Genomic DNA, 14,858 nt, shown 5'->3' with positions numbered 1-14,858 from the left:
TTTGAGCATGGGGGAAACTGCATTCCAAAGTGTGTGAGTCTACATGGGCCATGAATGGAAATTGCTAATGGTTTGCATTTATCCTGGAATGTGCGCCAAGAACAAACATTATTGTGTAAAGAAATCTGCATGTACTACATGAAGTTTTGCATGTACCGCCAGCATCTTTTTTTTTTTTTTTTTCAGATGAAAAGGGGTGTTTTTGTTGGAGAATGGGAAAAATTGAGACTTATTCATGTTCCTTGAGCAAGTCTTCCATATTTTTTTAGTAAGACAAATAAAAAGATTCCATTATGCCCGCTTTTGAAAAAGAAGAGTACTGGAATGTTTTACGTACTTAAGACTTTAATATAACCTTTGCTTTTTATAGCATCATATAATATCTCAAGTTGAAAAGGACCCATAAGGATCATCAAGTCCAACGCCCATAGATCCACCGGTAAATATGGAGAAGGTAGCTTATTTAAACCCAGCTGCTGATTTTTTTGACCTATGAAAAACAATGTCATCCAAACTATACTGACAGCTCAATCTCAGAAGTCTGTTTGCACACAGGCACAGTTAGTTGTTTTCTTTTTTAAATAAATAGGCTTTTGTGGTTTGTGCCAGTGTCAGTTTCCACATTAGATCCAGCAATCATATCAAGTACCACTGCATTAGATTAACTGGTTAATTCTGGCATCTGATGCTGTTGCAAACCAAGTATTGGGAACAGAAGGATCACAACCTACTAGGCAGTGAGTGCATGCTTTAGTCAGAGGTTCCAGTTACAACATTTGGTGTCTACAGCATCTGTCTGTGTACAACTTCTGGTGAATGTCTATAAAACCAACTTAATCACAAAGCAAATAACAGCATGCAGCAATAAACTGCAGTATTTGATTGTTGTATGTCATGTCTTCTGTCTCTCTACTTAAACAGATTTAATCTGTCTTGGGATATTGTGTTGAGCTAGGCTTTATTTAAAGTTGGATTTGTATGTGCGTAAAAGCACTTGCATTAAGAGAGAGATGTATGTATATGTAGAGAGGTATGTTAATCAAATCTCCTAGGTTTTGCATTTATTTTGGGTTATTGTCTATGTGGCAGTCATTCTAGTTTCATGTTTTAAGTTGCAGTGCACATATGAAGCAAAATGATTTGGGAAATCTATGAAATAGGATTTGGATAGTGTCTCGTTTGTTTGGCTTGCCTGCTGTTCAGCAGTCTTATCAAATGCAGCTATATACAGTGAGACTTATTGCTTGCAATATCCTTAAAGTAAATCTTCAAGTGCTGTATGAAACTTTTGAAGCTATAAACCAATAACATTTTCTGCTACAACCAACTGTAGGTAGGGAAAACTTATATCCTCTCTTAATCCAGGAAGCCTTTACATCACCGAGTATGTCTTTGAAATCGCACTTTATTTTGCAGTGTGTGAACCTCAAGAAAATGTCTGAGAACATCTATTCAACAACTCAGTTGCAGAATTAACAGCATCAGGTTGTTGCAAGCTGGAGAACACTTTTTCAGTTGGCTGTGACTCGAGTATATTTTTACCTGACAGCATTTGTGTGTGTTTTCCCATTAAGCTATTTATTGAAAATTTTTTAAGCATGTGAAGCTCTGAGACTGAAGTTATTTTTGCAAAGATTATCAGTCTTTATCTCAGTCAGAAGGAGGTCTGTGTGATTAAACCCATAGTCAGTGACAGTGGCCTTGGATTTAAAAAACAAAACCAAACAAAAAAAAAACCCAAAACAAAAACTAGTCATAAACTGCCAGCAGCTCATATGCTGGTATAAGATATACTGCAAATATTTTCATAACACAGAAGAGGAGAAAATTGTGATATCATGAACAGGAATGTGAAAACAACCTTTTCTAAGTAACTAGCAGGTAAGTTTATTCTTTTGATTCTTTTTTCATGTTGATATATTTCTTGTTAAGGATAGGTAACTTACATGGCAGGAGTTACGAAATCACATCTTTTCAGGAGCTGTGCATTCTTTCTTCCTTTCAAATTGGTTTGGATTTTTCCTTTGTCGGGGCCATTTTTTAAATGCAATTGATTTTTGTAAAGGTGCATGTAAAATAACTTAATGCTAAAACTTGTCAGAATTTGTGTACCTCTATATTGGTTAACTGAGGTATACTATTACAGATTATTTTGGTAAAGGATTCTGTTTGCGTCCCAAAATAAATAGGTGGTGAATTTGATTTGGAGTAATTTGTGCTCTCTCACACACCTCCATGAATACAGCTTTTTTTTTTTTTTTTTAAGATAAAGGAATTCAGAAATAAGTGCCAACAAAATGTTGAGACTGAAAGTGTTAAGACAATTACTTTGCTGATGGTATGCACACTAAAAATAATGGATCCATGACGTTTTTGGCTTCATAATCTAATTTGACTGGAATTTATCTATGTTTTCTAATAGTTAAATTGTGGCAAATATCGAAGGATCCCACAGGCAGAATTTCTGGCTTCACTAGTTGAGACCTGGAGATGATCTTACTCGTACTAAGAAAGCTAAGGATGTCAAAAAAGAACTGTGGGCTTGAAAGTCTTAATAATACAGAGATGTGGAATTTAATGTATATGTATTGGAATGTCATTGTATTTGAACAATTAAAAGGGGCATTCAGCAGTCTCTGTCAGTGGGACCTATAGACTTACTAACAGATTTCAGTGCAGAACTAATTGGGATTATAACTGTGGTGCTGTTTAGATTAAGAGCCTGCTAATATCCCCTCTGTAACCGAGTTCTCTCTCCATTAGTTAGGCTTCTCTGTAAGCTGTGGTCAGATCGACCTTTCTTTTGCTGGACACGCCTGAATAAGCAGCTTTCCTCCTTCTCCCTCCCTATCTCTACATTTTTTTTTTTATTTTTTGTTTCTCTCCAAATGTCTCTCCTAAGTTGACTGTGCTGTTTTCTTATGAAACACATTGAGGAACTGACCTGGGTCAAATTTAGTTAGCAGAAAAGAGGAGGTGTGGTTTTGTCTGTGTGAACCCTGATGGTTTCTCTGACACTGTTTCTGTGCAGTTGCCAGTTCATAATTACAGAGGAGTTGAGGGGATGAGGTGCTAAAGCTGCAAGAGGTGTAGGAGCTGCTTAATCAAGTACTGTCACCAAGAGCAGTGCTCCTGAATGAACAGTCTTACCGAGTCTGAAGCTTTCTGTATCTTCTGTGAATGTGACTTCTTGTCTGCCAGCACCACCAAGCTCAGAGAGGATGCTGATGAACTCAACTGGAGTGTTCCTTCCCTATGCCCTTGCAGTGCCTTCCCTACGTGGGACAGATGAGGTTCCCTCCAGTTACCAGAGAGGGAATTAATGAAGCTTTTATATGCAGCATGAAGTTACAGGGTGTCTCTCTGAGAAGATTTTTCATCATGCTGAAGTGCTAGTATGGAGAGCTTCTGCCCAAAATAAGCTAAGCTAGTTTAAGAGAATTTAAGAAGCATGGAGAACAACTTAAGTGAAGACTCTCTTAGATACTTTGAAAATTCTGCCTATAAGTGCATGAAATTATCTTCTAAATTCTTTGAATCATTAAAAACTTTATTTGAAGGTCAGAATTGCTAATGCCCATGTAAGTTAGCTGGACTTTCACATAACTTAGGAGTTTCTAATATTTTTTTTTATTTATGATTTTATTTTTAGAGAGCAGCAGTCTGCTATATCTGTGATCTACAATGAATGCCAAATCTGCAATCAGCAAAGAAATTTTTGCCCCACATGATGAAAGGATGCTGGGAGCTGTCCAAGTGAAAAGAAGAACAAAAAAAAAGATTCCTTTCCTAGCTACTGGGGGTCAGGGTGAATATTTAACATACATCTGCCTGTCAGGTAAGATTAATGTTTTTGACATGCAGTTACCTGTTTTGGTTTATCTTTGATTAACTGATTAGATGTTGTCTGTAGCCATAAGGAGCTGGGTGACTCAAATGTTAGTAATGTAACCAGAGAATTATGGCGCTTATTTCTTTAATCTTGAGAAACCACATGCTCAAGGCTATTAATGTTTATACCATATAATAAATTGAACAGGTGGTTTCATTGTTTAAAAAAAAAAAATGGGTGTTCTCTCACAGCATAGCTGCAGAGTATGAACAAATAGAATATTTGGTAGCAGTCTTTGCTTATTGAGGTTAAGATGTTTCTTGGAGGGATGAACTTTACAATGTATTTCCTTTTAATGCCCTGAAATTTTTTGTTTGAAGCAAATATGCTTTCCTCTGCTTTTCATATTTGCTGCTGTGTTACCAGCTCATTGGGTACTTAGATATACTACTTTCAGCCAGAATATTTTCAGTTCATTGAACAGAACAGCGGTGCTATGTGAAAATCACCTGACTTTAAAAGGGATGAAGATGAAAATATTTGGATTGAAAGAAGAAAAGGATGTGTAAAGACATGTTTTGTGAGAGGTCACGGGGAACAGGGAGAAATGATCTATTCATTGCTGATGTGTTCAGATGAAATTAATTTGAGTTTCTCCAAGGTCAAACCAGCGCTCGTGAGAGTCTGGATTTCAGGAACAGGATAGGTAGTAGCTGTACGATGTTTTGCTTTATATTTTCACCCTTTCTAATAAAAGTAAAGGTCTAATTTTTTTTTAAAGTGTATAAATTAAACTCATTGAGTAGGTAACTTGTGGTTAACTACGGTATCGTAGGTTTTTGGCTGGCTTTTTTTTATGCTTTGAGTACTTTCTGGTCATTGTAGTGACATTTACCTTAATTAAGATTAGGTCTCAAGGCAGCTGGAAAGCAGTTTGTGATCCTGATTTGCTTGTAGTTTACACCTGTTTTACAACTTAGAGTGGAATTCAGTTGCCTGGAAGTAGGCATTCAGTACACTTTTAGGTTTCTTGCTCTTCTTCCAGGTAGCTCTCTAGAAAGGCAGAAATCCCTTGTAGTTTCTGTCTGCCAACTGAGTGTGTGTGAATATCTTTGGTATCCTACGGTGATTTAGTCACTTAGGTTTTTAGGCATATCAGTTGGTCCCTTTGAGTGTGTGCGTCTTACTGGAAGTTAAACTAGTGGTCAGAGGAAGAATCATAGAATAGTTTTGAGTTGGAAGGGACCTTTAAACCAACCCCCTTGCAATAAGCAGGGACATCTTCAACTAGATCAGGTTGCTCAGAGCCCCGTCCAACCTGACCTTGAATGTTTCCAGGGATGGAGCATCTACCACGTCTCTGGGCAACCTGTTCCAGTGTTTCACCACCCTCAGCGTAAAAAATTTCTTCCTTGTATCTAGTCTGAATCTACCCCCCTTTAGTTTAAAGCTGTTCCCCCTTGTCCTGTTGCAACAGGTCCTGCTAAAAGGTTTGCCACCATCTGTTTTATAAGCCCCCTTTAAGTACTGATAGGATGCAGTGGATGCAATGTTTCCCTTTTTCCAGTCACCTGACTGCCATGACTTTTCAGATATGGAGAGTAGCTTGGCAACTACATCAGCCAATACCCTCAGGACTCTGGGATGCATCTCATCAGGTCCCTTGCATTTATATATGTTCAGGTTCCTCAGGTGGTCACAAACCTGATCTTCTGTTACAATGGGAGGGACTTTGCTCCCCCAGTCCCTGTCTTGTGGTCTATCTACTAGAGAGGTATGGGAAGAGAGGTTGCCAGTGAAGACTGAGGCAAAAGTGTTGTTGCATACCTCCGCCTTCTCCTCATTCGTTGTTACCAGTTCGCTACTCATGTTTATTGGGGGGGTACACTTTCTTCGACCTTTCTTTTCTGACTGAGTATTCTGGATTGCCTGCAGCTCACCGTGCTACTTTTCCAGCAGACGTCGGGGTGGTTGAAGTACCCCAGCAGGATGAGAGCCTGTGAGCGCAATGCCTCCTGTAGCTGGAGTAAGAAGGCTTCGTAAATAGGCTTCCCTTGATCGGGCAGCCTGTAGTAAACAACCAGAAGGTTCCCTTTGTTGCCTTGGTCTCTAATTCTTACCCATAAGCTTTCAACCTGCTTGTGGCTATTCTTCAGAGACAGCTTTTCACAATTTATCCATTTCTTGACATAGAGGGCAATCTCTCCTCCCTTCCTTCCTCACCTGTCCCTTCTGAACAGCCTGTAGCCATTGATGGCCACACTCTAGTCATGGGATTTGTCCCACCAAGTTTCAGTAATGGCAGCTAGGTCATAGCCTTCTAGCAGCACAGTGGCTTCCAATTTCTCCTGTTCGTTGCCCATGCTGCATGCATTGGTGTAGAGGCACTTCAGCTGCACTGTTGGCCATGTCAACTTCTTAGAACACACCTTAATTCCTTTGACGTACTTCACCGGTGTTTCCCTGTTGGCTCCTACTACCTCAGGAGCCCCTGGCTCATCTCTGTAAGACTTCGTGTGCTCCAGTGTACTCAGCACATCTCAGAACAACAGGCTGAGGGTCCTTGCTAGCACCCCGTCAAACCTTGGCGTGTCATCCCACAGCTTGTCATGGGCAAGCCTGATATTATTGTCCCTCCCCCTTCAAGTCTAGTTTAAAGCTCTGTCAATGAGCCCCACTAGCTTGTGAACAAAGATCCTCTTCCTTATTTGAGAAGGGTGAATCCCATCCAATGCCAGCAGGCTTGGTGCCATGTAGACCATCTCATTATCGAAAAACCTGAAATTGTGGTGGTGACATCAGCCACAGAGCCGTGTATTAATAGACTGGGTCCGTCTGTTTCTTCCAATGTTGTTGCCCACAACTGGAAGGATAGAGGAAAAAATTACCTATGCTCCAAATTCCTTTACCAAGGGTCCCAAGGCCCTGAAGCCTCTTTTGATTGCCCTTGGACTATGCATTGCTGCTTCATTGCCACCCACATGGAAGAGCAAGAAGTGCTCTATGAATCTTAGAAGATCACAATTATTTTTGGACTAAATGGAAGACTGTTTTATGGACTCTTTCAAATTTTTTTCCACTGAAAACTATGTTAAAACTTTCAAAACACAGGAAGTAAAACACTGTGACTCTACTACTGGTATAAGACATCACACACATGCACATAAAAGGTACATTTATTGAATGTTATTGAATGAAATGTTATTTGTATGCATGTGTACAAATGCTTATGTTAAAATAGAAGCTGCAGAGTATATGCACACACATACTGAGGACAGTGAGACAAAACAGAAGATTTCTCATTTCCAGCTAAGTGTTCTGCTTGTTATTCTCCCCATATACAGAGCTTCAAGGAACGGTTTAAAAACTGATTTCCTGAGGCTGTTCCCTAGACTTGTGGGATACTCTTTTTGGATGTAAGGATTGCAGGTTTCAATCCTCTCAGGTTGCAGAGGAAACTGAATCTAGGTCTCCCATCTTTTAAAGAAATGTTCAAATCACTAACCTTTTGAAGCAAAGCTCAACTCTTGTTCCTTTAGCAGTTAAATTTTTCAAGTATCAGTCTAATTTTTTTTCTAAGTCATCTAATTTTAAAGAACGATCCTGTTCTAGGGCCGTGCGGTCAGTTTTGGAATACCCACGGGATTGATAACCCACGTTCATGAGGAAAGGTTAGAGGTGTGATCTGTGCTTATAATTTTCTGTAGGCTAACTCTATTCAGTAGATGGATTTTTTTAAATTGCCATTCTGGGGAACCTAGCCCTCCTTCAGCTCCTCCACTCCCATGTTGATGTGTAGCAGCCAACATGGATTTTAAGAGATTGAATAATCTTAGATGCATCTAATGTCTTTCTGCAACAGGATAACATATTACGTGTAAGGAAGAAATGCAGATGTCCTGACTTCAGCAGAGTTTCTCACTGATGACAAGGAGAAGCATTCAGGATCTAAATAAAATTCCTGTATGGTGGGCACTGAAAAGCTGCATAATTACATTGGGAGAGCCCTCATGCATGGCTCACTATTAGTGGGATTTTGCAGGGATCTGAGACCAGTTGTTTTATATACATTTATATTTTATATTATGGAACATACAGTATGATTGGTAATTTCAGTAGACAACGAAGTGACTAGGGAGAGGACTGCCTGGCTGTGTGTGTGTTTGAGGGCAATATTAGAGTTCCAAACAGTCTGAGCAGAAAGGTGATGCAATTCAATAGGGTTAAGTGCAATTAGTTATTTAGTCAGGAGTAATCAATGGCACAAAACTAAGGGGTAGAGAACAACTGTTTCTGCCACTGTGGTTAAAGGAAATTGTGACAAGGATAAACCGTAGGTTTTGCTATTCCTGATGGCTGTGAAGCAATAATGGTTTTAGTTGCAGTAAGAAATTGTGTTACAAATAAAGAAAAACTTTTCCTTTAGTAAGGGTAGGTTAGTGTGGGGATGGCAGTTTAGCTGTGTCCCCAAAAGGTCTAAGATTAACTATATCTTGGGATAACAGAATATACTTGGTGACCTTCCATTTTTCTGTGATTTGGTACAATGAATGAGACACAATGGTGGCTACCTCTGGATTTTAGTTTCCATTTCAAGTGACACCTGGTTTAACACTGAGTGTTGCAACATCTATGTTGGAAACACCTTTATCAGTCTTTGACTCTTGTCCCATTTTTCCCAGGTTTGCTGTGTATCAGGTAAACGTAGTGACTGGAATATCTTGTATTCTTAGTTTCCTTGGACTAATTCAGTTTGGCCTTTGCTAAAAGGAATTTGATAATTTACTGTTCAGAACTGAATTTGTTAGTTGAAAGAATACACGTAGAAACTGATTTGTTAAGGGACTTATAAATGTTTGGAGATATAAAATTTCCTGCCTAGTTGTAGTTTCATTTAAGATAGGATCCAGAAAATTAAACATCAGCCATTGTGATAGCTACTTTTATTTACTGCTCAGTTTGTAACTGACAAATTGCACGATTTGTTATAATTGGAGTTAAATGTTTTCCTTTCTGTGTTGAACTGAAAATACATTATATCATGATTGTTGTCTCTCTGTGTTTTTGTAAGCATGGGTAGAGATGCTGAGCAGGGAGAATGCCCTTAGGCCTCAAAGAGATGGGATAGTGAAGCATTAAAAGAATCAAATATTGAACAGAGCAAGGTGGGAAAGTAAGGGAGATTCTTCCTTAAAATTTGTATTTGAAGTATGTACTGGATTTTTTTTTTATTTGGCAATACTAAATACTGAATTGGTTAGAAGGAAATACTCACTAATGCTCCCAAAAAGGTGTACCTAAAGCCTGTCATCTGAAACTGGAGACAGGTTAAGGTAAGAAAGCTGTAGCAAGACTGCTTGCTGGACCAGTGGAAACTGAGCAGCTGGGTTACCTGCAACCTTCTAGCCTGCTGTAGTGGTTGGGGCTGGCCAAGCTAGACTGGCTAGCAGAGCCAGGAGAGATCTTTTGGGAGTTACTCAGTTGAAGAACAGCAAGAAAGGAGTAGACAGATGGGAAACACAGAGGTGGGGTGGCTGTAGGCAGAACAGAGAAGATGAAAACTGGGATTATTTTTTTTTATGTTAGAAGAGGATTTAACACAGAGAAAAGATAAGAAATTCAGAGCTGAAAGTGGGTATTTATCACCTCCTCCACACTAGCAGACCTAGTGACAGTTACTGGATCAGATCTAAGTTTTAATTTTGTCATCATTGTCTTATATAATTGAAACATAATTTTTTAAAATAGTTCTTAGCCTTATTTAGAATTCTGAATTCAGTATAAAATACTTAAAAGGTCACTTCAGAAATACAGGACACTGGCAATCTCTCCTACTTGCTCGTGCACAGTTCTGTGTGTGTTATTTCCTTTGACACCCTATCATTATGTTTTTTAAGTAACATCTAATATTTAAAAAGGTTTTTAATTTGTTATAGTGCATTGGAAGTGTTCCAGTTTGTACATATGGATGTGGCATTGACCTTTCAGGACTAAAAATCTATTGCAGTTGCAGTGAACTGAATGAACCAGATGGTTCCTTTTGAACCTGAATTCCTGTGTGTCGTAACACTCTTGGCTTAGCTGCACGGCTCTTTCTAGTCCTTCTCCTTGGGTCAATCCCAAAAGGTTGGGATTTGACTGTAAAGCTAAAGTTGTTTAAAACTGGGAGTAGAACATTTTCCCCCTGTGGTTACGACTTTAATAGTGTTATTAACATATTGTCAGTTCAGGGGTTTTTTTGAAAGACTGTACTTTTGCATAAAAGCCAATCAGGAATGGTGCTGGAAAAGCCAAAAGGAAATGCAAACAAATCATAAGAAGTAATGTACAAAAATAAGATGTACATGCAGGGGGAGAGTGTGTTGGGTTTTTCTTTCTTCTTTAAGATTTAACCTTATTGACCATGTCACAGACTTTCAAAAGACAGGCAATAAATAGCTTAGAAAGCTATTTGCAGTTACCCCAGAAGGTTTTGGGGTGTTTTTGCTTCTAAGCATACAGAGAGACAGAGGCTTGCCTTATTAGCTTAAGTAGTTCTGTGAATATCCTCATTTGTGCTCTTACAGCACACTTACTTCGGCAGGTATATATCTAACTACACCACTCGGTTACACTTCCAACATAAGCTTTGTATTCTGTTTTTTGCCCCTAGAGCCAATGGTGCCGTGAAGTTGTTTTTCCAAATATGAATTTGTTGTTCCTCCCATACTGGCTGCTCATGGAATAGAATATTACCCAGGAATGACCTATATCTCTTGCTCCTTTGAAGGTCACTTGATGTGGCTGCCAGAAATTGGCCGTAATTTCACGGGGAGTTCAAGGGCAGGTGAAGTGCAGTTGAGTTTTCAGCATGGTAGCTGAACTGAAAACTGGAAAGTAGTGAGAAGGAGCTTCATATCAAAAGAATTCAGTTTTCTCCTAATGTGTTCTCGTTTTCCATTTGAGTTTTGCTACTGTACTGAAGTGACCATCTCTCAATTTATTTTCTGTATTTTCTTGTTGAAGAAAACATCTCATTTTCAGGAGCTTATAGTGCAGAGGATTCTCATGGTTCCTTCTTAGGACATGAGAAACCAAAGTAAACTTCATTTTCCACTGACTTTCCAGGAGAATGCTGTAATCACCTCCCCATAGGGTGTATTGAGGTATTACTGCATATTTGGGGGGGGGGGTGTGTGTGCATTTTCCCTTCTGTTTAAATGTTGTATTAAAGAGTAAGAACGATACTTTAGTGTTCATGGTCAGACATAGGGCATTCGCTTTGAGTCTGACTCACTCAGATGTCAGACTCTCCATTGAATGTTTAATTATTTATGCAAAATAGAACATGATTGACATGAGAGATTCAGTCAGCCCAGAACATGCATACCAAGTGGTGGTCCAGTCTTCTGCAAGCTCTGACGTGGACAGCTGTTTGAAGACAAGTGCAGACCACTTCTGGGGCTTTCCTTAGCCCCATGGACCCAGATTGGCACAGCAGGCTGAACATCTGGGCATAGATTGGTATGTTCAATCAGGGATCAGGGGAAATATTTCTGATACCTGCACTTAACGCAAGGGCTAACTGTTGCAGATGGTGGCTTTAACATAAAGACTCATATTCTGTCCGTCAGAGAAGAGGGTTGTTAAGTATTCCTATATGCTTCCGGATGAGTTCCTTGAGTACTAACCATCGGTATAAAAAGTGTGGCTGCTGTCACCAGTCCTCTGCCTAACACTTTTGCATTTTATCTGAAAATACCTGATAACTTTCTGATGGCCAATGGAGAAACTGTTCCAGAATTCAGTGGGCAGGACTCTGCAATGCAGAAAATGTACAAAATAAATGTACTATTCCTTCTTTATTGGCTTTTTTAATGTCAAAGCACAGACACATTGAAGACTTTCTTCGATTGGCTACTGATCCTTCTAAAACCTTCTCATTGTGCAGAGTCAGTGCCTGCTTTTGCTTCCAATTAATCAGAGATCTACCCTACACAGATTTTGTGCAAATTTTGCGTTCATGTTGACTAGGTCAAAGTGATACAATTTGCTAGTGTGGGTAAAGTTAAATTGATGTAACATTCTATGGTTTCCACACACATGTAGTTAGGTTTGAGTTTAATGGCAACTTCTTTGTGTTTATTCCTGGACTTGCGTGGGCTGATTCCTTAGGCTGCCTTCCTAGTGCCCACACCAATGTTCATGTGTCTATATAATGAGCTGACTATAGAAGCTCACTGGAGTTTTTTACCAGTGCTCATGCAACTGAACTGGTGCAAATGTGTGAGCAAGAATCTCTGGCCAGGAGAAACACAACAACTTCAGTTGACTTTCGCTCATATGAAACTAGTAAGACTAACATGACAGTTATAAAAAATAAAGTACAGTGATGACGATGCTATGAGGAAAAACTTCTCTCTTTTTCTTTTTTTTTTTTCCTCAATAAGAGTAGCAAGTCATTGGTATAAGCTAGCTTTCAGAAGTTGTGTAGTATGTCATTGAAGACCTTTGGGAAGAAACTGGAAGTGTGTCAGGAATGGCATTAAAGGTCACTGGTTTTGCCTTTAGGATAAGAAGATGCTTTGAGAGATCACTTGGGTTTACTTCTAGATAGATTTTTTTTTTTTAAATACATTATTACATAGATTGATTTTTTCAGAGTAGCTTCAGCACAGAGTAAAAAAATCAAGAATGTTACTATTTTCTGATGAATAAGCTGCTGATTATTTTTTTCCCCATTCTACTGCTGGATACCTTTTGATATGCTTAGATATAAGTGTGGTGCATATACCTGTGTAAAATGTAATCATACTAAATCCTTTTATTTTTATTCAATCTTCATACAGCAATTGTTTTACCACCAGAAAGTGAGTAAATATACACAAGTGTTGTCAGCCTTTATATGCCATTTCATATATGCTGTATCTTATTTCCACATTTCCCTTTTTTTGTTTGTATTTTCAGAATAGAAAAATCTGGGAAACAATTTTCTGGGTGTGTACAGCACACCGTCTGTATAATACTTAGTTGATAATGGGAGCTTGTAGAAGACTTTTGAAGACTTGGTTTTAGTCCTTCTAGCTATGGTTCAATCTTGAAAAATCAGCTTTCCTCATCTGGGGAAATACTTCATTCACTGAAGAAGCTTTCCAGGAAACAAACTGAAATATGTAAGCTCTTCAGTGAAATTTAAGAGCATGTGTGAGAATTCCTTAAAGTGAGTCAGGAGGCTGTGGCAAACATTAAAAAGGGTCAAGAACTGTGTCCTTTTCAATATGTATGTTTTTGCCTTGAAACTCATTCCACTTTCTTCTTTGCTTTGCTCCATTAATTTAGAAAAAAAATAGTTGATCATTCCAATGCTTATCTGTTCTACTTCTGAATGAGAGAATGCCTTCTTGGGATTGTGTACATGGCAAATTACTCTGTTTTCTTTACCACTGAGTGTGTTTTAGGCTGGTGCTTATATTTGTTGCTTAGCAAAGTAATTTCCAGTGATGATATCAAATTCAAAAATTTCATTAAATGCTATGCAAAAAAACCCCTGTGCTTACTGACTGTAAGGATTACTATAAAGGCAATTTCTCCATAACGTAAATTCTCAATTGGAAAACATGTTTACATCATCAAATATGCAAGAATGATTATGGCCTTTCATGGATGGATACATTTTTCCCCTTATTAACATTGCTTCAGAAGACAGTCTGAATGGAGTTAAAATCCTTCCTAAAAGCGATAGGATTGAAGCAAATAGCACCCCTTCTAGTCTTCAGCACCCCTACCTTGTCTTTACTAGGGTTTCTTTTAACCTTGATTAACCATCATAGGAGTTTGGAGGGATTCTCTGATGTTCACTCTGCCTTTACTTCTCCTTTTGAAATAGATACCTAAAAAAATTATCAAAAGCTTTCAGTTAAAACTTTTGAAGTTATTTAAACTTTATTACATTTTTTAAAAAATAAGTAAATAGAAGTTTATGTATCCAGAGGCATAATATTATCATTAGCCTTTCTGTGGAGTGAACTAAGGCCCGTTACAGCCTTGATGTTTTCTGTTCTAAGAGAAATAAAAAATAAATGAAGTCCAAGAGAAGTTTCAGATCTCATCTTCCCTACCATGAGCCTCTAACCATGTATGTGTGTTGCTCTGGATTCAGGTGTTAGCTGTTTCAGGGTTTTTTAAACAACAGTAACATAAATTTTGTACTGTGTTTTGTGACGAAAATGCAATTCCTTTTTTTCATAAGCCAGAACAGGGAAAAAACCAAACAAGCTTCTCTTCCTTCCACTTCTTCAAAGGGTAAAGTTCGTAACCATCACTGTCTCATCTCGGTAATGGCTTCTTTAAGATGATGGTTTAATCATTCAGGTACCTGTAGGGCAAATGAATGTCTAGCTCCTCTTGCTGTTGCTTAATGACCTATATTCACTGCTCTGAATTGACTGTTAAGTTGGGTAAGGGAGAGCACTGATATTTTTTGAATTGTTGCTTAATGTGGTTACATTCATGTAGTGTACTCTGTGTGTCTAAATAAATATATAGCTGAGGATGGTGAAACCCTGGCACAGGTTGCCCAGAGAGGTGGTGGGTGCCCCATCCCTGGAAGCATTCAAGGCCAGGTTGGACGGGGCTCTGAGCAACCTGATCTAGTTGAAGATGTCCCTGCCCCTGGCAGGGGGGTTGGACTAGATGACCTTTAAAGGTCCCTTCCAACCCCAAACTATTGTATGATTCTATATTAAATGTACACATATGAATGAAGTTTCCATCTACTCTTACCTGCTAACCTTAGGGCTTGTACAAACTGTGGAAGCAGTTGTTTTCAGTAACGCTGGTTGATTGTAACTGGCTATGCTCAGACATATCTCCTCTTGTGGCTTGGAAAACTGGCAGCTTACAAGGGTAACGATTGTCTCAGAAACAGCTTCCCTGTTGCATCACAGCTCAGTGAATTTGCCATGATGTTGATGTTTTTTGGTGCAGTGCTCATATTAAATTGTCAAAATATAAATGCCTTCATCTACTTGTAATAAGTGATTGTGAT

The 14,858-nt window shown here is 38.7% G+C and overlaps 1 protein-coding gene across 1 annotated transcript in view; it reads left to right on the top strand.

The window, feature by feature from the left end:
* Positions 1-3,652: 3,652 nt before the first annotated feature.
* Positions 3,653-14,858, top strand: part of STXBP6 (syntaxin binding protein 6 (amisyn)) — a 90,392-nt gene continuing 79,186 nt past the window's right edge. The window contains exon 1 of the mRNA XM_009329983.1: positions 3,653-3,838. Within this exon, the coding sequence (XP_009328258.1) occupies positions 3,685-3,838 (154 nt within the window). The 5' untranslated portion in view covers positions 3,653-3,684. The remainder of the gene's footprint in view (positions 3,839-14,858) is intronic.

Source organism: Pygoscelis adeliae, unplaced genomic scaffold (genome assembly GCF_000699105.1).
Source record: "Pygoscelis adeliae isolate BGI_AS28 unplaced genomic scaffold, ASM69910v1 Scaffold327, whole genome shotgun sequence".
In the NCBI taxonomy this organism is placed as follows: domain Eukaryota; kingdom Metazoa; phylum Chordata; class Aves; order Sphenisciformes; family Spheniscidae; genus Pygoscelis; species Pygoscelis adeliae.
The sequence above is the reverse complement of the archived record's forward strand: the minus strand, read 5'-3'. Positions and strand labels throughout refer to the sequence as shown.